General features: G+C 32.1%; 3 protein-coding genes across 3 annotated transcripts; 1 reads left to right on the top strand and 2 right to left on the bottom strand.

Annotated features, from left to right (window-relative positions):
* Positions 1–692: 692 nt before the first annotated feature.
* On the bottom strand, positions 693–4,873 carry LOC110996845 (probable ATP-dependent RNA helicase Dbp45A). Its single transcript, XM_022264713.2, has 9 exons — positions 4,670–4,873; positions 4,340–4,533; positions 4,040–4,251; positions 3,826–3,961; positions 3,376–3,545; positions 2,893–3,120; positions 2,082–2,209; positions 1,451–1,604; positions 693–1,027 (listed from the first exon to the last, which is right to left on the bottom strand). The coding sequence occupies exons 1-9, from the start codon at positions 4,740–4,742 to the stop codon at positions 703–705; spliced, it is 1,620 nt and encodes a 539-aa protein (XP_022120405.2). The 5' UTR covers positions 4,743–4,873; the 3' UTR covers positions 693–702.
* Positions 4,874–5,098: 225 nt separating this feature from the next.
* On the top strand, positions 5,099–16,526 carry LOC110996830. Its single transcript, XM_022264692.2, has 8 exons — positions 5,099–5,416; positions 6,060–6,137; positions 9,036–9,178; positions 11,143–11,308; positions 12,261–12,391; positions 13,631–13,768; positions 14,686–14,863; positions 15,362–16,526. The coding sequence occupies exons 2-8, from the start codon at positions 6,066–6,068 to the stop codon at positions 15,500–15,502; spliced, it is 969 nt and encodes a 322-aa protein (XP_022120384.1). The 5' UTR covers positions 5,099–5,416; positions 6,060–6,065; the 3' UTR covers positions 15,503–16,526.
* Positions 16,527–16,965: 439 nt separating this feature from the next.
* LOC110996833 (RNA-binding protein 28) lies at positions 16,966–23,686 on the bottom strand. The gene is made up of 11 exons (XM_022264694.2): positions 23,277–23,686; positions 22,945–23,079; positions 22,508–22,771; positions 22,265–22,432; positions 21,753–21,942; positions 21,258–21,435; positions 19,054–19,213; positions 18,713–18,818; positions 18,304–18,468; positions 17,566–17,665; positions 16,966–17,477 (listed from the first exon to the last, which is right to left on the bottom strand). Exons 1-11 carry the CDS (start codon positions 23,542–23,544, stop codon positions 16,983–16,985), a joined length of 2,229 nt encoding a protein of 742 aa, XP_022120386.2. The 5' UTR covers positions 23,545–23,686; the 3' UTR covers positions 16,966–16,982.
* Between the last annotated feature and the right edge of the window lie 10 nt (positions 23,687–23,696).

Raw genomic sequence — 23,696 nt, 5'->3', positions numbered from 1 at the left:
CAAATTATTCGAAAGATAAAAGTTCCGAATAAGATACTTGGCATTTCATGACGTATAGCGCTATCTGACAGTCGTGAAACGCAAAAATACTGTTTATCCTACAAATAAGTAACAAATAGCTTATTAGGAACTTATCCGGACATTGTGAAACAGACCCTTAATATAATAACTTTGTATGATGACAAACCATGTTCTTGACTTGACCACGACTATGTGACCCCCTCCAGGCGCCAAAGCTGGATCCGCTCTTGTATAGAAGGAATAATGGTTGTTAGTATATAACCATAGATGTATATATATAATACATAATGTTATATCAAAATGATTGTGCTCGCCAAATATTGTAAAAACCATTTTGACTAAATTTTCATTTTGAATGTCTTATATGGAATTTGCTAAAAAAATTACTGTTATTTGCTGGATTTTTTAAAATCAATGCGATTAAAATAATATATGATTCGGATTTCTTAATGTGTGTAGAAGTTTTTGGAACTCCGTCACGAGTACAGAATGTTGATCGAAACTCGAGAGTTCAAATCTTGACAACAAATGATTATTGGTTGACATCAAGCGATTGCTTTTGACATTATACAAAACGAAGTTAATATACGCAAATATAGCATGGTTCTTCAATATATCTCATAGATAAGATAAAATAACCCAGAATTAAATAAAAATACATTTTAATAGAAAACAATTCTTTTATTTTACTTTTCTATTTCTTTTCGACAATTTCTCAATGCCTTGTTGTTTCTGCCTCTCAGCATTTTCTGCTTTTCGCTTAATCTTACTTATTTTCCCTATGACATTTTTAAATCTGTCATCTTTCTTCATCAAACTTTTATTAACTTTTTTCAGACTGTCTTTTATGGTTTTGTCTATATCTTCCGTCTCGTTCTGTTGTAAACGTTCTGAATCGTTTTGTTTCTCTTGGTCTTGACTTTTAATCTGTCCCTGAATTTCTTTAATCTTTGCTAGTTTTGCTTTTTTCGCTGCTTTTATTCGCTTTCTTCGCATTTCTTCTAACCTGTATTAAAAGTGTTATCAAAAAACTATTACCAAATTAATGTCTATAGTAAGAAGATAATGTTTTAAAGTTTTATATTTTTTATATGTATGTAGTACGTTGCTGTATACAGGACCTATATATAGTCTGTCTTATCCATTAGAGTATAGTTTGTGTACTGTCACTTTGGCGTTGTCATTTACTACATATATTAGAAAAGTATGTGGCAATGTACTTGTTTCGACTCATAATTATGGAATAGTGAACAAAGACTAAGAAAAGTTTTATATCTAAAACGTTCATATATAATAAAAAAACTACAATATTACATATATATACATATATTTTGACATAAGACTTAGTCCCGTATTCTTGTAAACTATTTCACGGAATAGAATACGGGCTTCTGAAAAAAGTTACATTTTTTAAATTTCCATTCCTTACCCTTGCTCCATATCGTCAGGGTCGACACCAGCCATAATCCATCTCTTGATCTTATAATTGCGCTTGCGCTGCTCGAACTCCTCATTATCGAGTTGCGCCTCTTGTTCACGTCTTGTAACACTAACTGTCGTAAACACTTTCACAGCTTCTTCATCTGCAAAGTATTATTTCATAAGAGAATTTTAAACGAAACCTCGGAATCTTTCCCTTTCTTGTGACAAATTTATAATATTGTAACTGTAACCAGGCACAGACAATAACTTCAATTAATTGTATAGAGAATCATAGTCTGTAAAGTGTAAACAATGAAATCGTAGTGAATAAGCAAATACATTTAACGGACTTATATTAAATTTGATTTAAATTTTCTCCCGAATTTTGTATTATTTATATAAGTATTAATACAAGAGAAAGGATGATGTAATGTTCCTCCAACTTAAAGAAAGAGCAGTTGAAAGCTCCATTGGCTGTTTTTTTATAAAAGTATTCTAAAAGGCCGGCAACGCACTTGCGACCGCTCTGTCATGGAGTGTCCATGGCCGGCGTTATCATTTAAAATCTGGTGAGCTTACCACCACCACTTGTTCTCAATCAATCAATTTTAAACGATTCGCTTATTATATAAACTCACCATCAATTTTGTATTCCGTTAGTTTCGTGTTTATTTTGTCTTCAATTTCGCCAAGTCGCAGAATATCGTATGGTGTGATAAGAGATATCGCCAAACCGCTCCGCCCTGCGCGAGCCGTTCTTCCTACTCTAAATGTAAACTAATATTAATGAAATGAAGAGAAACCGGAATGCTTTAATGCGGGGATAACAAATTACGTAAAAAGAAATTATTTTTTCAAAAGCATTATTATAAAATATCGATTTATAAAAGTCCACTCAACTCTCTCTTTCTTGCATAGTCTGAACACAATTAGACAAAGAGATGAAATAAAACTTTAGTCAAAAGAGTGCAATTTTAATCATTCTCTGAATAGCCTTTGGGCCAGTCATTGCATGAATTGTTCTAGGATTCTTACTTGAGGTAAAACAATACACCTTACTTCCTCCACAACTGTAGGTATTATCATAGGATAGGTATTTACCTACAACTTCTACTTATTAAATATTGGTTTATTATTAGTTTATATATATATGTATACAATATATAGAGTGCCCACATTTATAACAGGCCTCTTTGAACTAGGGAGTTTTGTCTATGGTATTTTTCATTCAATCCTTGTTCACTTCATTCATTAATCACCTTTGGCTTGCGATATCCATAAAATACTATCGGTCATTTAATGTCACTACACAATTTTAACTTATACGCTTCAGTTGCACACAAACACAAACACAGTTCCTACTCACATTCTCTATTTATATTATTGTTTTGACCTTCCTTCCTTTGACCTTGTTTAATAGTTAAGTAAGCTAAAAATTTTTTTATTTACCTATGAATATATTCATTAGGCTCCAATGGCAGCTTGTGATTCACCACCAAGTCTACGGATGGAATATCCAATCCTCTGGCGGCTACATTCGTAGCTATTAATGTACACTTTAAATTACTACGGAATTGAGTGAGGGCGGATACACGGTCCTTCTGCCGCATGAACCCATGGAGGCATACATTGTCCATGCCAATCGCATTAAGCATCATTGACAGCACTTGGCATTCTCTGAAAATATTATATCATAGTTCTAAATAAAATAGTCTTGAGTTGTCCGACTTATTTATGTATATGTGATTAGTGGACCATCGCACATACATCATCTTAACGTAAATTGTATAATTACAGTATGTTTATTTTACTGAAAATTTTCCAACACATTACACAAATTTGTTAAGTTCTTTGAAGAATTTTCTCTGCTAGTATGTACAGTATAATATGCATCAATTTTTTTTTAATTATTTGTAATCTTAATTAACTCACTTTTTTGTATCTGTGAAAACTATGACATGTGAGCTAGGCTTAGTCTCTCGATATTTACGAAGTGTCTGAACAAGATATACGTCACGGGCATATGCAGGACACACCACATATTGTTGTTCCAATGTTGATACTGTTAGTTGTGGATCTGATTCTGACCATGTCACTAATTTCTAAATAAGAAAAAATAATTTAATACTCAAAGTTCTTAAAAAAATAAGGACATGCAGAATTCAAATATAAACAAAATGTTAAAAATAGCTTAGCCATCCTGCTATGCATGCAATTCTCAACACTGTCAAACATTTGAATATTAAAATAAATCGAATTTGTATGTTAACACACAAATTTTTTATCAGTGTTTTTACTAATTATAAATATAATTTTATTTAAATCATAATTTATAATTTTATTAAGTTATGAAATTAATCATTAAGCAGTCATTAAACCTACCTCTTTATTTAAAGGCAATAAACTTGATTCTCTGACATCATCTGTGATGGTTGCAGAGAATAATAAGTTTTGTCTTTTTGGGTTTAAAGCACTGAATATTGTTTTTAAATTTTCTTCAAATGATTCACTGAACAATCTGGAAATCAAAAACATAATTATTTTATATCAATTAATTTTTACTTTGGCTTTACGTAAAATATCTTCTATACCATACCTATCAGCCTCATCCAAGACTAAATATTTAATTTTCTTCAGTGAGAATGTATCACAGCCAGTAATATGATCAGCTAACCTCCCCGGCATAGCAACAACAATGTGTGGCCTCTTGGCAAGTTTTAAAGATTCTTCTAATTGATCAGAACCACCAGTTACAATACATACTCGTAACTGAAGTGGTTGTCCAAGTATAAGGAACTGATCTGCTATCTAGAGATAAAAGAATACAATTACAGATTATTTCTATTGAATATGTGACTTAAATCTAAAGTTTTTTATGTAAAGCAATTTAAATTACCTGATAGGCTAGTTCATGTGTTGGAGTTAAAATTAAAGCAAATATGCCATATGGATCTTCAGCTAAATGTTGCAAAATTGGGAGAGCAAAAGCAAATGTTTTTCCTGATCCTGTTTTTGCCGCACCTATGCAGTCATGACCATCTAGAATTTGTGTTATACATCCTTTTTGGATAGGCGTTGGAGAACGTATACCTATAATATTTAAACTAATAAATCTATGTAATTAATATAAATTTGAGTTAGTTTAATATTTTCGTTTAACATCCACACTTTTAATAACATGTAAAAAAAATAGACACTTAACCTAAACACATGAAAAAATATATACCTAATGTATCTAATTGTTTGATTAGCCATGGATTAACACCTAGATTTGTGAACTCTTTCCCAGCTTCTTGCATTATTTAGAGATAATATTTATTGAAATAAAATAATATTTACAACCCGAAACGAAAAAGTTAACATTTAACAACATCAACAACACTCCACAGTCCACACTCCACATTCTACCGTCTACAGTCTACACAGTACACATGTTCGTGACTTCACTCTTCGTAAATCGTGATTAATAATTATTATTCTCTGTTGTCAGTCAGCAGTCTTCTACAATTTTACCATCAGGTGTCAACTATCTACGGACAGCTGTCAGTTAGTTCAAGGAATGTCTTCGAAGCTTTGTTGTCATTTTTATGTATCAATATCACTATCAATTTATCTTCTCGATTAGTAAATGACAATTCACATTTCACATCTTAATTCTTAAATTTTACAGTTTTGTTTTCCGAAGTCGGAGGTGCACGGACGGGCGGTTAGTGGGGTGTGCATGCTGCTTAGTTCACTGTAATATTGAGTGTATTTTGAAAAAATCACTCAAAATACTTCATTCTAATTAAATAATTGTATGAATAGTTAAAGTATTAAAACTACAGGTAGGGTCCACATTTTATTTTTCATGCAATTTTGTCGTTAGAATGTGTGATTAAAAGTGCATCTTTAAAATTGCTCTTTGAACTTCCGTACGGTACTCTCGGAAACCACAAGTGATTTTATTACCCTAAAGAAACGTCCGTTTACGGTAAGTCTACATATACAATCCATCTTTATTAATAGCATTATTGAATCGCTTAGCAACGTGTAGTCTGATACATTGTAACAGACCTACATTTTTTGTCCTATATCTACGGCCCGGACAATATTAAATATATATTATGTAGTTGTCTAACTATATACATAACATAATATTATATATTACCACTATACTGAATAATCTTTATTCAATGAACAATCTTTGATTGATTAAATCCTTCAACTAGAACGCTAAGATACATATTAGATGCACCAGTGGCGCGTTTCTTGTTACCGTGATCAATTATCATTTTAATTTCATTATTTTAACTTTATATCTTAACAGTGTTGGTTAATACTTTTCTATATCCATTAAAGTGTAGTTGCAATATTGCATATATTTAATAATGAATAAATAAACAATTTATTTTTAAATATAACTGTTACATACACATTAAATATATTATTAATTAAAAATATTATATGTCTAAATAAATAATCTCTTATTTTATATACAATTTTATTATTAATGGTGAGATAAGCATGCCTTAATTGCCTATGATAAGTCCTAGTACACATTTAGTAGTTATGTATTTTATTTTTCATAAAATATTTATTTTTAGGAAGTAAGTAAATATTTGTTATATTTTCAGACTAAGATGGGTTTTTGCAAGACTGCAGCGACTTTTGCAATCAACAGTGGAAGAGCTGGCATAAGAAATAATGGGAATGTAAGTCATTTTCTTTTAAGTTTATCTGTGTGTGATTGTTTCCAGTTTCTAACTAATATTAGTAGAACAAGAAATGTGATAAAATGTATCTTTGTTCCAAGCATGACCTTTGAACATTCTATACAGAGTGCCAGTTTTTCAGAATTTATGCAATTGTTTAATTAACAGAAACAATATATAATAAATTAGTAATGGTTGTTGCTTTTATTTACTATAGTTATTTTTTTTAATTATTTTACTAATACAATATATAACATCATACCATACCATACCTCAAAAAAAATATCAAGGATTTAGGTCAAGTGACTTTAAAACTAAACAAATTATTTTGAAATGCAATACATTTTTAAATTAATCTTTAAAAGGTCATATATTATATACTAAAATTTAATAAAATTATAAGCAGCTTAAATGTAAATTTGATGTATGGATGAATACCATTTTTTCGTAGGAAAGATATCAGAAAAAAACAATACTAAGATATCAGAAATTTTATGATTTTCTCTTTTTAAGTAGGAAGCTATTTTCTAATGCATCTAGGTGTTTATTTTTGTCATTCTAGCTCGCTACCAAGTAGCAAATACTACATTGTATTTGTTCCACAGTATAAATAATTTTTAGTACATATATTTAATTTTTTCATAGCCTTAATATTAATTAATAATTATACACTTTACTTATCATTTACATACAAGCTTGTTGATTTAAGGTACATGTTGCTAACAAATTGAAGTATAATTTAGAACTATTTTTTCAACTATTTATCCAGTCTTATGCTAAAGGCTGTTGTAAGTAAGTTGGACAGTACAAAGTGGCACATGAAACTTTTCCAATATGTACTTGAATCCCGGTTTATCATTTACTTTTACTGGTTTGAGTTAGAGCCAAACCACTTTGTTTATGAAGTTTGTTTTGTTACTGGTTGTAAGCGAACTGCGCCTGCGTTCCATTTGCCCTTGAAATGCGTGATTAGCTATGAACACACGTGCTATGTGTATAGCACAGTCACGTTTGTGACCTAACACAATTCAGCTATAATATTTAGTCTAATGTGGTACTCTGATCATAATTCAAATATACTTTGTGTTACTACTAGTCTTTCCCGTGTGTGAATAAAATATTTGGCAGTGCTATTAATGCATAAATTTGAGCTTTATTAATTTTAAGAAATTTAAATGAATAACACCTTTTTCTGGTAGTCGTTGTGAACAATTAATATTAACCTTCATTAAGGACAAAAATAATAGTTTGTACTTTGACTTTTCATTTAGAACTCAAGTGTACTTTTCTTAACGGTAATTCACTTTGGTAGTTTATAAAAATAGATAAAAACATTACAAAAAATGTTCTCTTACTGATTAATCGATAGAACGGTAGAGGGGAACAAATATAAACTTGTCTATTAGAAACGAGTTAAGGTTATAATACAAAAACAGAACAAAACAGTTTTATTTTGTATACATTAAAACCCCATTAAGTATTCGTCCACTCAAAATGTATTTTGTAATTTTCTTACTTGAGATATAGTATTTACCAGGGTCACAATTTTCATCGTAAGCTTATAAATTATTTATATTTATCAACTCGTATGATAATCACGCGGTTCTGACGTGAAATATTAAGTAATCGGTATAGATAAAAATCACCAGACAGCATTTCATTCATTTTTCTTATCGTAATATGGGTATTTGATTATATTTATTGTTTCAATTTTTTCTATTTGTTTTATTGTGGTGCTATATAGCCGTTTATGAAGTCTTAGGCTAAGTAACATTTAGAACTTATCATCGATGTTAAATATAAAAAAATGCAAATGTCTGACGATTGATATAAATATATTATTAATATATATTTAAATAAATAGAATAGATGCTATATCTCTATAATATCTCTTCTTTTTTGGGAAAAGGGATACTCTTTTTTAATAAAACCCCAGTGGCTCTTTTATCTCTGCCTTTTAATTAATTTAAGAAATGTATTAAACAAAAGCTGTATAAAACGGCTTACTTACTTAACTTACTTAACTATTATCTAGTTGATATAAGGGCCTAGACAGGCTATTTCTAATTATTTTTCTATACTTTTTACTTTTTATAAGTGTTGTTTGATGATTACCTTTTTTAAAAGACTACCGAGAATTTTTAAGCCTGCTTTTTCTCTCGGCCTACAGCCTCTTCTTTGCCGATGAGTAGGGATGCCTACAGGTTCAAATTTAATGACGTGGAATAAGTGATATTACCTGTATCTTATGTTCCATAATAAACATAGTTTATTTTGATAGATGATATATTTAATACCCTTTGTAAACGAAATGAGGACGTTCTAAAAAGCCTTACATTCAATCATATTTCAAACAAAGACTGTCTTTTTAATACATATATTATTTGTACATAATACATAAACAATAATGTATCTATTTATATGCTGATTCAATTGGCAGCGAGTTGGCTGTTCACGTGCGCAAGCGATGTGTACTTATCCATGCCTGTTACTATGTTTTATTGCTTTTTTGATTTATGATTGGCTTGTTATCGATTGCGAAAGTGAGGTAATTTATTGAGATAATTAAAAATAAATAAATATTTAATTTGTTTCTACTAATTAGTAAGCAACTTTGGCCCAGTGGATACAGCGTGCGACTCTCATCCCTAAAGTCGTAGGTTCGATCCCCGGCTGTGCACGGTGAACGGTTCTGAACGGTGAAGGAAAACACCGCGAGGAAGCCGGCTTGCTTTAGGCCCAAAAAGTCGACGTCGTATGTCAGGCACCTATTAGATTGACAAATGTTAATGAAATACATACAGACATCTGAAGCCTAGACCTAAAAATATCTGATTTATTTTTACTAATTAGATAGATAAGGTTATATCATGATTTTAAATTAACTTTCCTTCTTAGCTTCGTCTTCGCCCGCTGTTGTCATGCGCGCCGGTCATGATGGTGTGCGGAGAAAGGAATGCGCATACGCAGGATCTTACCAAGAACATTCAGTACATCAGCAACGACAAGGTCAAGCTCACCACGGATCCGAAGACAATGAAGTTAGTATAAAATTCTTTTTAATGGTTTGTTGTATTAATTTTCTTGGGCTAAGATTTGGAGTATGAAAAAATATTATTTGACATACATACCTATATGTATTCGTATTTCCGAATCTTTGACTCAATGTCCTATGATTTTTTTGTATGAAAGACGTGCTTAAGGACGTCTGTTGGATCCTAGCATAGTGTATTTAATATATACCTTAATTCATTGTAATCGGATATCAGTTCATTTGTTCTACTTAATCTTATTAGCATATGATTGTGAAACAAGCCACAGGTCAGGCATTGTTTACATGTCATAGTGTGTTTTAATCGAATTTCTTGGTAAATAAAAAAAAATGAAAAAGTAATGATAATACTCTCTTCAAATCTTCTAATCTTACAAATTTGGAAGCGTTTCCGAATAAAATACGTGAAAATATGCAAAAATACTTAAGGATTTAATAAAACATTTTTTTACCGTATTGAAGTTATGTATTATTGTAAACTTATAATTATTTATAATAATTTTAAATTTATCCGATATATTTATTTGTTATGTTAATAAAAGACAATACTATAAGGATAGTATATATATTACATATACATACTAACCTTTGTTATTTTATATATATTAATTCACCTATCTTCATAACTAGTAACCATTCCACTATTGAACTTCTAGTACACTTAAAATAGTCGAAGCAATTTTGTGGAATAGAAAAAAAAAAATGTTTACTTCCGGTTTTGAAGGTATTTTTTAGTAATGAGAAATGGATTGAAATATTAATCTCTATTACTAAAAATTGGATTGGGAGTATAGAACCAGCCATAAGTTACTATAGTACGTCAAGATTGAAATAACAGCTTTTTTGACAAAGCACGTATACAACAAAAACTTTAAGGGTATTTGAAGTTGCTCCTAGGGGATACGTTCTGTAGGAGTTGGTATTAGTCGTGCGCTACGTTTGATTGTGATTCAAATTCATTGATTCATATAGGTAACATAATGTACACTTATGAACGTCAAAAAAAGAAATATACATTAAATGCTTCTAATTTTACATTTACTGCCAGTTCTCAAATCAAGGACGTAGAACGAAACAGTTTGTGAAGATCGCGACACAGCAAGTATCATTATCATCCTTCATAGAATGGGCCATTCGCTGTTAGTAATAGCTAGGGGAAATTAAGTCCAGTACTTGCAGGTATGGATCACCGTTCCGTCTTTTGAGCATCTTTTTCCGCGTTGACAATTGGCAAGTTATGTCATAATGAGGTCTGTATGTCCAAACACAGCACGGCGATATGGTCCGTCGCAGACTTTGTCTATGAAAACAAGCGCTAAATTTGTTTACGTCAGCTCCCATGTCCCATTCTTCAAGACGTTTCATTATGTATGTAATGTAACGGTAAATATACTTATAGGAAATACTCATATTGCTCATAGTACAAAGTATCATTTCACAATTGAATAATGATGTGTTGTATATTTCTCATTTGATTTCGTTAAATGTTTATTAATGATAATGGCTATTGCTTGCAACTGAGTCATTTTAATTAGTTAAACGTTTATTTTTCTAATACGTGGTTTATCTTGAATGATGAAGTCTTTTGTACGCTTTTGAAGAAATAATGAATTTTTATATTTAATTATGAATTTTAATATTTACAGATACAGACATCTGAGGCACAGACCTAAAAATGTTTTAGTACCACCGACTCCATATTATTTTATTTGTAAGACCCCCACGTCTTCTCTGGAGTATACTGTTAATTCTACTCTGTCTTCTAAACGAAAGAGTATAGTCTTCCCTCAAAGGCCGGAAACTCACCCACAAAAATGGGTGTCTATGGGCTGCGATGACTGTACAGATTTTAGGCATATGAAATGCGTTGGTCTCTAAGTCTCCTTGTCCATTAATATTAACATATTTAAAAAAATTGCAAAGATATATATATTTAACTATTATAACTTTCAGACTCGACAAGCAGCTTAACCGTCCAATGTGCGTGATGATTAACTGGTTGTTGGCGAGACAGAAGCACGTGATGAAGTATGCCAATCTCTACTTGGAGCAGGGATTTGATGTCATCTCCGTATCATGTACCCCCTGGCAACTCATGTGGCCACAAAAGGGCACGCAAGTATGTATAAAAATTCTTTTAAAAGTGTCGATGCAGGATTTTATTTCGGAGAAATGTCACTTTAATGTCAAAATTTACTCAGAAAAAGAATTATTAATATGCGTCCTAAAACTATGTTTTTTGCTGATACATTTTTTGCAAATTGTGAATAGTTAATATCGTCATTTAACTGTGAATTTTAATCCTATAGCTGTTAATTTACTAGTAACTTAAGAATCGTATACATGTACATTTATCATACCCAGTAATATTTTTAGTAACGTTAAGAAAATCTGAAGTTGAACTGAACTTCCGAACCAATTTGACTTAAGAAAAGCGTATCAATTCTTAAAATGGCGGCGTTCGTGAGCCGTCTGTCATCGTCCATTGGTGACACTTAACAAAAGTACTGAAATCAGTTTTTTACCACCTCTAATGTATTGTCAAAACAATCGAGGATTTTCAAATGATAAAAAATGACTAAAAGTTGTCTAACCTTGAAGTGTAACTTTTTATAAAGCTTTTATAATCACGCAATGTATAAATGACTTCGATGACTTGAACATTAGTCGCTACTTGGAGACAGTACTTAATAAACTTTTATTTTGTCCATAGAGACAAAATAAAAGTTTATTATGAATGATATTGGCGGTATTTCTATAAGAGTATATCATCTCAGCAAAAAAGCCGTATCGATGCATCCCTAATATATATATAAATATATATTCGGTACCTATACCTACCTCGGTACCTATATCATATATCAAGATATTTGTAGACAAACATAGATTTTCGTAAATCACGTGTTTTCTGACGATATCGCCTACTTTAAAACGGACAACCATTTTTACGTCAGTTATGTGTTATATTAATTACTTAAGTAATTATTATGATTGATAAATAAATAATTAATTATTTTAATTAACATTCTATATTAAATGGAGTTTTTTCAACTTCCACCTGCATTTTCTAGTTGGTGTCTGGTGATCTCCTGCGATTCATGCAGGCGAACGAGAATGATCAGCCACTTGTGGTGCACGGATTTTCAGTGGGTGGTTACCTCTGGGGCGAGCTGTGCGTGCACGTGATGAAAAATAAGGAATTGTAAGTATGTCGTATGATAAACTGTACTTTTCATTGAATAGGCTATTTGACAGTTATGACAGTTTGACATTTGACGTAAGAGTGCGACTCTCATCACCGAATTCGTGGAAGCGATCATCGGATGTGCACCAATGGAGTGTCAGTGCTCGTCAGTATGTTTAATTCGCTCGAATGGTAAAGGAAACCAGCTGGCCTTAGACCCAAAAAGTCGGCGGCGTATGTCAGGCAAAGGAGATTGATCACCTTCTTCTTCTTCTTGTCTATTAGCCACTGATTAATTTTATTGTTTAATTGAGCGTTATCTTTATAAAATTTCACTATCAATAGCAATATGGACAATAATTACTTATTTATTGAAAAATATTGATTTTATCGTCTGTCACGGTATTTTTGTATGTGATTGAATGTATAACACCGCTCACCGGCACTCATTGCCAGAAGGCAAGTGAGTTGCCGGCCTTTTAAGAATTGGTACGCTCTTTTCTTGAAGGACCTTAAGTCAAATTGATCCGAAGTTAAAATATAGGCAGTGCGTGGAAAAAACTGCCTTAAAACGAAAAGAACTTAATTGTGGAATGAAACGTGTAAAAAAAACAGTCACAGATTAGTGTAAACGATAATGACGTAGTACGTCCGTATTACTTGTTAGTAATATCTGTGACTGTCTAATTCTGTCTTGGAGTTGAACCTGGAGAGTGTTTTTGTTAGAAAATGAATTTTCGTGTATGTATTTGTAAAAAAAATTGTGATAAAAAATCTCGTACGTGCTGATAAGCGCGGTATGTCATTGGAACTAACTCTGCCTAGAGTAGCGTTCGCGGTTTCTAGAATAGATGTTTCATTTGATTTTCTTAACATAATTAAAAATCAATATTTGCATAGGTTCTATAATCTATAGTAACTAGTAATACTTGGAAATTTTATATAGTTTTTGTTTAAAGTTAAAATTGAATAATTTTCAATAGATACTGATATAAGTAAGCCTTTATTATCCCATTTTTACAAATGGCTCACGGAATGCACTAGAAGCATTGTCATTACTAACCACGTTTTTTTCTACGACTCGTAGCTAATATCTTTGATGGGGTAGAAGGGTGATTAACTGTTATTTTATTAATTTACACTTTATTGCACTATATAAAATAATTAAAAAAAGCGGCCTAATTTTACAGAAGAGATATTAAGTAGTACTACTGTTCTCGAGTATGTCACTGGCTTATTTAATAATATATTTTCCAGATACCAGCCGGTCCTGGACCGAGTTTCTGCTCAAGTATGGGATTCGGCTGCTGACATAACAGAGATCACCATCGGAGTACCGGCGGCCGTCTTCCCCAAGAACAAGATCATGCAGAAGACGCTCAAGGCGTATATGGAGTGAGTGTCTTGGTTTACGCAATTTTTATTTTCTGACCAATCTGACCTAGCATAGATAGCTTGTATCGACTGATGGCTTTTAATCCGTCGATTGGTTATTGGCACAGTTTTGACAATATTTGGATTAAGAAGTCTATAGATGGTCAAAAATGGATTGAGATAGGTTATTGGGTTTGGGCGTTAGACACAAAAAGTCGACGACGTGTGTAAGGCACAGGTGGCTGATAACCTACTTGCCTATAAGATTGACAAATGATCATGAAACAGATACAGAAATCTGATGCTCAGACCTAAAAAGTCTGTAGCGCCACTGAAAACATTCGTTTCCGAGGTTTAACGGGATAATAGATGACTTTGTCACATCCTTCCAAAGTTAATATGGCCTTGGAATAAATAATATGTTATCAAATTGATACAAGTAACCTTCTTGTGATATAATGCAATTATAACGTAATTACGTTTATTGATGCGTATTTTTTATATTAGGTGATAATCCACAAAATGTTGTTCGATCAATTTAATCGGAACTTTATTACATTATGTTCAACATTAATTATTTTAATTTCGCTTTTAAGATGGCAGATTTTTTATTATATTCCTTTTCAATCACATATGTTTAAATGGCTTTATATGGTTCCATTACTTTTGTCTAATTAACTATGTCTTATGTTTTTTTTTACATCTTGCTTACCTTATCCTTGCCTGGAACAGATCGCTTAAAAGCGATACGGCCGACAGTCGCCCTCCTTTTCATTTATTTATATTAATTGTATTATATTTATATACATGCAACGAAGTGTTAATAAATAGGGAAATATGGCTGAATCGCTAAACGTTGAGGAAATAACGTAATTGAAAAATATTTTAAGATAATAAAACAAAATAGGAACATTTCTGATATTTAATTTATTCATCAGATATCACCTGAAAACGTTCCACGATGCCGCCACAGTGCATTACATCCGTTCATCGCAGTTGTTCCACACCAACCTTTGTCACGCGCCCGCGTTGTTCCTACTGTCGGCGAGTGATACTGTGGGAGCCGAGAGAAGCAACAGAGCCGTGTATGAAAGCTGGGTCAAAATGGGCATGAAGGTAGATTTTCGCAATACTTATTTCTGTGCAAAAGTTTTCTTATTCAAATTTTTCTACAATTATATACTTTTGAACAAGACTGTTATGTTTCACCGAGAATTTAATGGTTTATGCATATGTGTGTTTATATATATATAAATAATAGACGAGTTAATATATATAAAATAGGATATGAAACAAATCATTCATCTATACGAATCCTTGGCTGGTTAGATAAAAACATATTTACAGCCGTCCATAAAAGTATTTCCGCTTCTGGTTCTATAATCTCTACAAAGTAATAAAGATTTGAGGCTATATTATCATATGCTCATATACAAATATATAAAAAAATACTGTACCAATTTATTCACCCTATACCTGACAACAACCTGGTAACATTGGCTACATTTTTTTAAAAATTAAATGTAAATATGTTCTGTAGCCGTCCTTTAGAAATTAACTACCCTTAAATGTTGACCTTCAGAATAGTATTTAACTATTGATTTATTTTCTCAGTGTACATGGAACTGCTGGGATCGATCACCCCACGTACAGCATTTCAACAAACATCGCGACGAGTACGTGACTCTTTTACGTGCGCATCTACGCGAACACGTCCCAACCGCTAATCGAGAACAAAATCGCGCGATGGTTTAAATAGTTCCGCAATACCTTTTCCGACGTAGATAATAAACTGGGTGTGTAATATTTTAACGTATTTACCCGAATTAATATTACATAATAATTAATAATTACGTACTCCGAGCTTGACTCGCAGTACGTAATAATTATAAAAGGAATTAAAATCAGAGTATAGGGGAGCCGCAAAACTAAGTCGAGTTGTATAATTATAAAAACTACTCAGTTTATTATCTACAATTAAAATGCCTTATAAGCACTTAGTATTTACCAGGGTTTAGAATTTATATAAATGTTAATTTTTATACAAATAGCGAATACGTCTGGATATATCTGAACTCTGCATTAAATATAATTTTTATATAACTCTAGATTTTATCTCATATGTTAAGTAGTAGAGCCAAATAAATTTATGGTGATTATATAACGGGTGAGAAAAAAAATCGACTGATTGGTAGTATTAGTTAATTGTAGCGTGAATTATTGATAAAGTGGTAAAATTGGCAGATTAAAGCGTTTGTATTTTCTGTTCCAGTAGAATTTTAGACTTATATTTAATCTATGGCTATATTTTGGTAATCCTTAAGATTTTATACTGTACAATGTTTATTATCATTTGTTTGCGTCATTTAAAAAAATTGCATAGACCAAAAATTGCACAGAATTTATATACATATTTATAAGCGATTGACGTAGAGTTTTGTAGTGTCTGTCAAATTCACAACTGATTGGCAAATGTCAAAATTTAAAATCTTATAAAATTGAGGATTGCAAAGATAAATATGGCATTTTATTAAATTCTATTGGAATGAAGTAAAGTTTGTCGCCCTAATTTTATATGATAACAGGGTTTTAAGTATTTTACAAAAATAATTTAAATTAAAACTGTTTTAATGAATTTTTGTATACGTTATTTACTCAAGCACCATATTTTTCGTGAACCTATTTTCATGTTGTCAAATATCAATTCTCGTATTAACGTGGTGTATCTTTTAGAATTTAAGAGCGATGTTTTTATAATAAAGTATTTGTAGAAAGTGTTTTTTATTATTTAATACATATTAACATTTGAAAATAGATTATTTACCCAAAATTTACCTCTTTGAATGTATCTTTAATCAATAAATTTGATCAATCACCACACGTGGGAATCCTCCATTTGTCTAAATAAGGTACTAAGATACCTTGTTAATCTTGAAAAATTATCTTTTTAACGGGTACCCTAACAAACTTTTATTTAATAATATTTTAATTAATAATAAATTATAAATTAAACAAACGTTTCTTTATTAAAACGTTCAATATAAATAATTGTATATTTAAATCAAAGGCGACTACAGTCAAAATCTGTTACTTCCAAGGGGCTACTCATATTTGGTCATAAAAGTCGATGTTAAGTAGTTATTAAGAACCTAATACAATAAAATCTGATCTAAACAATCCGTATAAGGTTTTACTGTATGTACAAATTAAACGTCAAAATTAAATACAACATTTATTAACGTATAAGATCCTTAATATTATTAATATTTTTCTTTTTATTCCTCTTTCCAATCTTGCTCTTATTGATCTTCTGTTTGGGTTGTTTTACTCTTTCTCGAGCTGCCATTTTTAATCGCCACGACTTGCCATTCTTCTTCTTTTCCATTTTGACGTTTTGCTTATGAACTTCCTCTTGCATCTTTAGTTTGTGGTTATTCCTGATTTTGTGCGGCGCTCCTGCTTTAGCTGTTAAACCTGTAAACTCTTCTATTTCAACATCTTTTTGCCTTCTAACGAACTTTCCAACAGTGGCATTAACATCTTTCTTTTCAAATCTGCCTTTCTTCACATAACTTTCGTCTGGAACGGATGGCCTTTTACGTTTCCTATTCTTTCTTTTTCCTTCTGCATTGTCGTTTGCTAACGGATTATTTGCTATTGACTTTTCTAACCTCTTCTTTCTTGCGTTCAAAGCTGTTCTATCTTCTATTGAAAATGAAACAATTGGTCTCTGGAAAGGATAAAAATATTTGCTAACAAATGTTGACTATTTCTTCAAATGAAATACAGCAAATCAGTTTATATTAATAAATACTTACATTATTTTTATCAAAAACGTCTGGATTATTGTTGAGTTTTCTGAGGCAGCCCAAAGCATCTTCGTGTCGTGTGAACATCACGAATCCGTAGCCTTTAGAACTGGAAAATTAATATTTAATTAATAGAAAACCTTTATATAACATATAATGATTAAGTTCTGAACTTAGATTTATTTTGATATTCAAAGTATTATTTTATGATATTTCTATAAAATAATAGTCAAACTGTATTAATAATGCACTAATACAAATTATTGAACACTGGCAGCAATTTTTTTTAAAATAAGGGCCGCTAACTGAAACTTTTTGAAATGTATGACAGTAAACACAGTTGGCCAAGGTTTCAGAAAGAAGGTTCCTTCTTTTTTTCCTTTCTGAAACCTTTGCACAAGTGAATTAACTGCCATACATATCAATACAAATTGTTTGGATACATAGCCAGGCATCCCGGTGAGTTCGTGGCCTAAGAGTTAGTAAAATCAAGCGATAATCAAAAAAGGTTTTTTGTAAATGTAAGGAAGGCCACTAAAGAAACATCAGTTAAGAATAAAATATAATTTAAAAGATTAAAACCGACGGCAAATACGATTCAGTATGAAATAAAAAAAGTAAATACAAATAATTGTAATGAATTGATGATTTAAATCAAAAGTGGTCTTCATATAACTTTGACACTCACTAACCCCAATAGACTGGAGTCCAATCATCAATAAGGTGCAAAAAAAAAACAATACTCACGGATGCCGTCCATCCTTCTGCACTGGAGATCGAAGGTCCCTCATCACCCGACATTCGGTGATCACCGCGTTCTTACTCGAGAACCGCTTACAAAGACTGCGTAGAGTTGTATCTGTGTAATTTGGAGTCAGGTTGGACACCACTAGACGATAGCGGGATACAAATCTAGGAAATGGGAATTAATAATTCAATTATTTGGCTGATTGACAGTATCATTAGTATATTAATTATATTGGTAATACTTTCAATCATATAGGATTTCTTTAGGACACAGTTTTGTTAATGCGTCTACACACGGCCGTAAAATCTGTGGCAATATCGGGACAATAGTGGTGGCAAAAGCAGAAGGGTTGGTAATAAAAATGTCTTTATCCATAGTTAAAACACGCTGTATGGATCAATCCTGTACCTGTTTAAATTCTTCAGCATCTGTGTCTTGCTTCTCTCCAAAGCCAGACGTTTTGCCATGTCTGATGCTGACAATCCGACAGCTGCTTTTGTACCGGCCACGACCACTGGTAACAAAGTTTTATTTAGGAATACTAAGATAAACTGATTTTTTTTGAGAAGTTATAAAAAACAATGTAAAATCAACATCAATTAATTGTACTAAAATTTTTAAACATTTCCAGAAAAGGAAAATATCTCTGTGTTTTTGTCCCAAAAAAGGTGTCATCCAGAGATAGAGCACTCTTAGACGACCTAAAGGATATCATAAAATATAATATATATGTTTATAAGTAAACATACCTCCTTCTTTAACCAAATACAAGTTTCTATTATCTTTGGGTTGCTTCTTGTCTTTGACCAAGTTTTCTCTCTTCAGAGCAGGCTTTACCAACAACACTTGTCCATCTAACCGCAATTCACTTGGTGGGAGTGACAGAAATTTATCTGCATCGGCTTGGTTCTGACAAACAAACAGTAAAAATATAATTTTTTTTTTTTTTCAAGAGCGCATCGTGCAATCAGTCTTCTGACTATGAGCAGATGAGTTGTAGGAAGACTGACGGGTGGAGACATTCCTCAATAGGAATATCTACCATAATTATATTAGCTCAGACAATGTTGCCGAGCTCAAGGGTTCTTCGTCTTTTGAGACGGCTTATACACTCGGGTAGGGTGAGTTGAACAGCTAGGTGGTTAGGATGATTTTCCAGCCTAGTCTTGTACTTCTGGGCGTACAATTTTATTTCCGCTTTAACTGTAGGTATGCCCAGGTGTTCATGTACTTCAGCGTTTTTAATAAACCACTGCGAGTTGCTTATTTGTTTAAGGATGTAATTTTGTGTTCTTTGAATTTTAGTTTTATTAGAGTCGCATGTTGCTCCCCACAATTGTATTCCGTAGGTCCACACGGGTTTTATAACAGAATTGTAAATAAGGAGTTTGTTGTCGATGGACAATTTCGAGTTTCTACCCAATAACCAGTGCAGCCTCTTGTATTTCAAGTTTATTTCAAGCCGTTTTGCCTCGATATGCCTTTGCCATGTCAACCTACGGTCCAGGTGCAGTCCAAGATATTTGACTGTATCACTTTGAGGCAGCTCCCTTCCTCCTAGGTTGACAGGCGGGCATGTCCTTCTTCCCAGAGCGAATGTCACCTGCACTGACTTGCCCGTGTTTACCCCGATTCTCCATTTATCGAACCAGTTGCTTATTTCATTTAGGCTTCGCTGGAGCTTTAACGTGGCTTCTTCCGGTTGTTTACTCGAAGCCAGGATTGCGGTATCGTCTGCATAGGTTGCAATATTGACGCCAGGGGTACATGGTAGATCTGAGGTATATATGGTGTACAGCACTGGACCAAGTACAGAGCCCTGAGGTACCCCTGCAAGTATATCATGAAAGCCTGATGTACAATCCATCTCTTTCACTTGGAATATTCTATCGGTGACATAAGACTCTAGGATTCCATAGTAACTATGAGGCAGAAGTGACTTGATCTTGCATAAGAGCCCCTTGTGCCATACCCGATCGAATGCCTGATGAACGTCCAGAAAAGCTGAGGAGCAGTACTCTTTTAGCTCGAGGCTATTGCTTATGAATTTACTTCTACTCTACTACTTACTTACTCTCTACTACTCTCCTACTCTACTTCTACTTTAGTGCCATGTTGTGCTCTAAACCCGAATTGGTGATATGGAGTTACAGAATTTTCATTCATAGCTTGCAAGAGTCGTCGTAGTAATATCTTTTCTAGTACTTTAGAGACAATCGGGAGAAGACTTATAGGTCGGTAAGATGAGACTTCATGTGGCGATTTCCCGGGCTTATGGACCATAATCACTTGAGAAACCTTCCATAGCGCTGGAAAGTATCCAACACTTATAATCCGGTTGAAAAGGGTTGTCAAGTAGGTTATAGCCTTACGAGGCAATTCGGAAAGAACCTTTTTGTCAATCAGGTCAAAACCTGGTGCCTTTCTATTCTCCATTTGTTGTATAGTTCTTTGTACGTCCCTTGGTGTTACAGTCTTCAAGGGCAAATCCAATTGGAAATCCTGCTGGAGAATATCATCTATTTCTGCTTCATCCGACCCTGGAGTGGCTTTGTTTGGTACAAATACTTTAGCTAGATGGTCGCAAAAATATAATTAATAACAAATTTTTAAAAAAATCCTCTAGAAATGCAAAGGACGGACTGGACTGTTCAATAAATTGATACACCTGTTGTCTCAATAGTATTTGCAAAGAAATAGTGGACAAACATACTTAAGCACATATCCATGGAGGACTAAATAGAATACCATATTATATCATCAAATATTAATATGTATATAAATTACTAGTACTTTCATATTGTTTAATATATCAATAGCTTGAAATATCATCTCTGTGGGGTCAGACATTGACCTGTATGCTAGTATCATATATATCAAACATATAATAATATGCGCATACAATACATAAATTTTGTTAGGTTGTTAAAAAATATATACAGTAACAACTTACCAAAAACTTAACAAAGGCAGATCCCTTTGAATGTTCTGATAGTTTGTCAACACACACAAGTGCATACTTTACAGGCCCCGTTTGCTCCACAAACTGACGCAGCTGGTCATTGTCAACACTGAATGGCACATTTGTTATAAACACAGTGCAACCATCTTCTGCATCATTCAATTTGGTCCTATAATAAGGCATGGCATGGTATGAGGGTACTCAGAAAGGAATGGAGAAAGTTATTAGTACATGTATGTCTACGGTGATCAACAACCATGTAAATAGTAAAAAAAAATACTAATTTAATTATTTATTAATATTTAGAATTAAAAAATTTATTAGATAAATAATATGAACAGTATTTTAAAGTAAAGAGTTTTATTGTATTATTATCTTATTAAATCAGTAATTTATATGAACACATATTTTTATTAACAAATAGAAATATTTTGTCTTAGCTATGTAAATTATGACTCTAAATTGTTTATTGATATATAAACTCACCTTTGCCTCTCCGGCTGTGTGCTTGTAACACTTTGGTCATCCTCCTTCATATCTTCATCTTCCTCCTCATCATCCTCATTGTCATCTTCTTTGTCATTATCATCTTCACTCTCCTCAACATCACTGTCAGTGTCAATTTCAGGCTTTTCGTCATCTGATTCATCGTCATTTTCGCTGTTGTCTGATTCACCTGAGATTAAAAAACACAACAACGTCAAAAGTAATTACCGCGGTTTATATGTAATAACAATATTTAGAAAATTAAATTCAATTTCATGGTTTTGTTATTACAAGTCCAACTTAATTATTACTAAGTAATTGTTATAATTATCTTGTCATATGATTTAAGTCAACCATTAAAAAATCGCAAACATTCAAAGGTTTACATTTGTTAAAAATGTAAACCTTTGAATGTTTGAAAGCAATTGTTCTTACAGTGTAAATAAAGGAAGACTAGTTTACTAAATTTATTAATGGAAAAGTTATGTACTAAATAATAATAATACAATTACTTTTGATTTCATCTTTGACCTCCTCAGTAGATATATTTAAGGGTTGCTCTTCATTGTCACTGTCAGAATCTTCTTTCTTCACATTCTCTTCCATCTCTAATTGCTGATTTACAACATGTTGCATGTATTTGTTCTTAGCCACTGCCCAATCTACTGATATTGGTCGTCCTGTAATTCAATACATGTGAATTGTTAAAATCTGCTTCAGATTTGGTTATTAAAATGTAACAACAATGCACATACCTAAAAATGGCTTCATATTTGTATTCAAAAGAGCCTTTTTAGCCATTGGTACATTTTTGAAATGGACAAAAGCACATCCAACTAGTTTTCCATCGGGTTTTTTTAATAATTTAACTTCTAATATTTGTCCATATGATTCAAAATGTTCTTTTAAAGATTCTTCTGTAGCCTTAAATGAAACATTCCTGATAATAAGCCGAGCATTTCTATTTATCCTGACTTTATTTTCTTCTTTTTTAGGTTGTTTTTTGCTATGTTCTCGAACTGTAAAAAAAGTTTTAAAGGTTCAGAAATCAGAAGAATAAATGAGATTTTAATTGATCCTTTTTTCAATAATTATTTGTTGCAATATGTAGATATAGCAATAATCTTGTATGTATTGTGAAATAGATGATTAGGAAAAATTATAAGACATTATTTATGAAAAATAAACCTACCTTTTTCCTCTGGTTTTGAGTCTTCAGCTTCACCATCTGATGAAAAACTAACGGTTCTAAGCTTTATGTCCTTATTAGGGACTTCTCCTTCATATTTATGTTTAGAAACAGCCCAAGAGACATAAATAGGCCTGCCTGAAAGTGTGTTCAATTTTTTAATAATAATTTCTTTCTTTTGCTTTCCCATTTAATGTGACCAAGATAACAGGTGAGGATGATGTGTATTTGCTATTTATATGGAATTTTCATACATGTTAAATTTAGTTTCTAGCATCCAAAGTAATTAAGATAATGGGTATTTTGGTTAAACTTGAAATAAGTTAAGTACATACCCAAAAATGGCTTTTTATTTGTTTCAGTCAGAGCCTTATTTGCCATTGGCACGTGTGTGAAATGTACAAAAGCGCATCCTACAAGCCTTCCATCAGGTTTTTTTAACAATTTCACTTCTTCAACGTTACCGAATTTCGAAAAATGCTCTTTCAACGTTTCTTCTGTCGCTTTGAAGGATATATTACGTATAATAAGTCTTGCATTGCGGTTAACACCATCCTTATATTTTGTATTTGTTTCAATGTCCACTGTATCGTCTTCAGGCATGATGGTTTATTATTAATTAGGAATAAACACGTGTGTCTAATGGCTCAAAACACTAGGTTATCAGAACACTCTATTCTTAATTTTATGAAATGTATGAAAAAAATAATTATATTATTAATTCAATAGGCCTAAATGTTACATATATAGAATAA

Source organism: Pieris rapae, chromosome 16 (assembly GCF_905147795.1).
Source record: "Pieris rapae chromosome 16, ilPieRapa1.1, whole genome shotgun sequence".
NCBI classification, from domain to species: Eukaryota; Metazoa; Arthropoda; class Insecta; order Lepidoptera; family Pieridae; genus Pieris; species Pieris rapae.
The sequence above is the reverse complement of the archived record's forward strand: the minus strand, read 5'-3'. Positions and strand labels throughout refer to the sequence as shown.